Source organism: Trypanosoma theileri (assembly GCF_002087225.1).
Source record: "Trypanosoma theileri isolate Edinburgh chromosome Unknown TM35_Tth_279_V1, whole genome shotgun sequence".
Lineage (NCBI taxonomy): Eukaryota > Euglenozoa > Kinetoplastea > Trypanosomatida > Trypanosomatidae > Trypanosoma > Trypanosoma theileri.
In genome coordinates, this window is record NW_021640121.1 from 1 (window position 1) to 1,739 (window position 1,739).

At 38.4% G+C, this 1,739-nt stretch overlaps 1 protein-coding gene across 1 annotated transcript; it reads right to left on the bottom strand.

Moving 5' to 3' along the window:
• TM35_002791000 (uncharacterized protein) lies at nucleotides 1-1,616 on the bottom strand (the record flags this gene model as incomplete). Its single annotated transcript, XM_029032073.1, has 1 exon — nucleotides 1-1,616. A coding segment is annotated over one exon (1,616 nt), but the record flags the coding sequence as incomplete, so codon positions are not given.
• Between the last annotated feature and the right edge of the window lie 123 nt (nucleotides 1,617-1,739).

The window sequence follows — 1,739 nt, forward strand, 5'->3', positions numbered from 1 at the left end:
TTTCGTAATTTTTCAAGTGCTCTTATTATAGATTCACAATTATTTAGTAATTGTAATGGTTTATTATCACCACGATGTGCCGCTTCTTCTGCGGCGTGTTGTCCTTGAAGATTTGTTTTCTTTGCATTCGGTTTTTCAAGACTTTCAATAACTACTTCCATCGTTAAACGTAATGTTTCCACCTCCTTTTCCTTCTCTGTGAGTTGTTCCTGAAGTAAATCCATACCATCCTTAGGTGCAGAACGACGATCATACATTCGTTTAACTGCACGGAATGGGAATTCATTAATGCGTCTCGCTATTTCCTCTGTTGTTATTGAGGGATCATGCTGAACATCAAACTCTACGAGTAGAGAAGATTCTTCTGCAGTCATATGAATATTGGTAAGAGAATCTGGATCTACATGACATGCATTCACTGCATCTATAATAAAAGATCGCTGCAATTCTGCTGGTTTGTGTTGGAGGATATCTTTCCATCCAGTACCATCAAATTGTTTGGTGTGGTGACTTTTCATACTTTTACCTCCACGCTTCAATGAAGATGAGGAGGATAATGATGATAATGATGGTAATTCCCACCGCTCATCATGAGATCGGAGTTCATTCAATAATCGTCCCTTCTCATCCTCTAAGGCTCGTAATTTGCCAAGTTCACCATTTCCCTTAAGAAGTTCTTCACGAAGTGTTTTTACCTGTTGACAAATTGCGTCCGCAATAGCTTGAAGACTCATGGTCTCTTCCTGTTGCTGTTGCTCTACATTCTCTTGTAAGAGTTTTCGAAGTTTTTGAAATGCCTTTGCAGAAGCCTCACAGTTAGAGAGTAATCGAAGCGGTAAACTATCTCCATGATGGTCTGCCTCTTCTGCAGCACGGAGAACAGCAAAAGTCTTTTTACGTTCTTCCTTATATAAAGGATTTAATAACGTTGTGGTAGTAAATCTTTGAGGGTTCTCAAGAGATTTTAAAGATTCCTCTGCGGCCGCACGTAGAGTATCTACTTCTTGTTGTTTCTTTGAATAGTTTTGATTCATTTTATTCATTTCTTGGCATATTGCGTCCACAAGAGTTTCGAAGTTTGTTATTTCCTCTTGCTTTTGTATATTGTCTAAAAATGATTTTCGCAATTTACTAATTGCTTTGGATATAGTTTCACATTCTGAGAGCATACGAAGTGGTAAATCGTCTCCATGTTGGGATGCTTCTTCTGCTCCACGTCGAATGATTAACATTTTTTTACGCCCTTCCCTATCAGAAGAGTCTAAATTCGGAGATGAGGGTTTCGTTTTCGAAAGTAATTTCAAAGATTCCTCTGCAACCATTCGTAGATGATTGACTTCTTGCTCTCGAGAAGCCCTACACGTTTCTAATTCATGTAATTTATCTATAATGGGTTTAACTAGTTTCATAATAGAATGAGGAGCTTCATTCACTTTAGTCCCAAGTAATCGATTAAGAGATGCTGCTGCTTCTTTGGCTTCTTGACATCTTTCAAGGACAGCTTTACAGGCTTCATCTGTTAACTTGAGACTTTGATGAGGGTTCATATCTTTTTTAGAAATATTACCAGAGGCTACAGTAGAGAGAATAGGATCTCCAGTAAATGTATTCATCACCTCAGAGAGTGTGGAACGGAGAAGATCAATTTCATGGTCTTTATCTTTTCCATCCTCTTGGAGTCGCTTAGAATGTTCACAAGCAGCATCTACAACAGCTTCAAACCCTTCTTCTAATCGTTG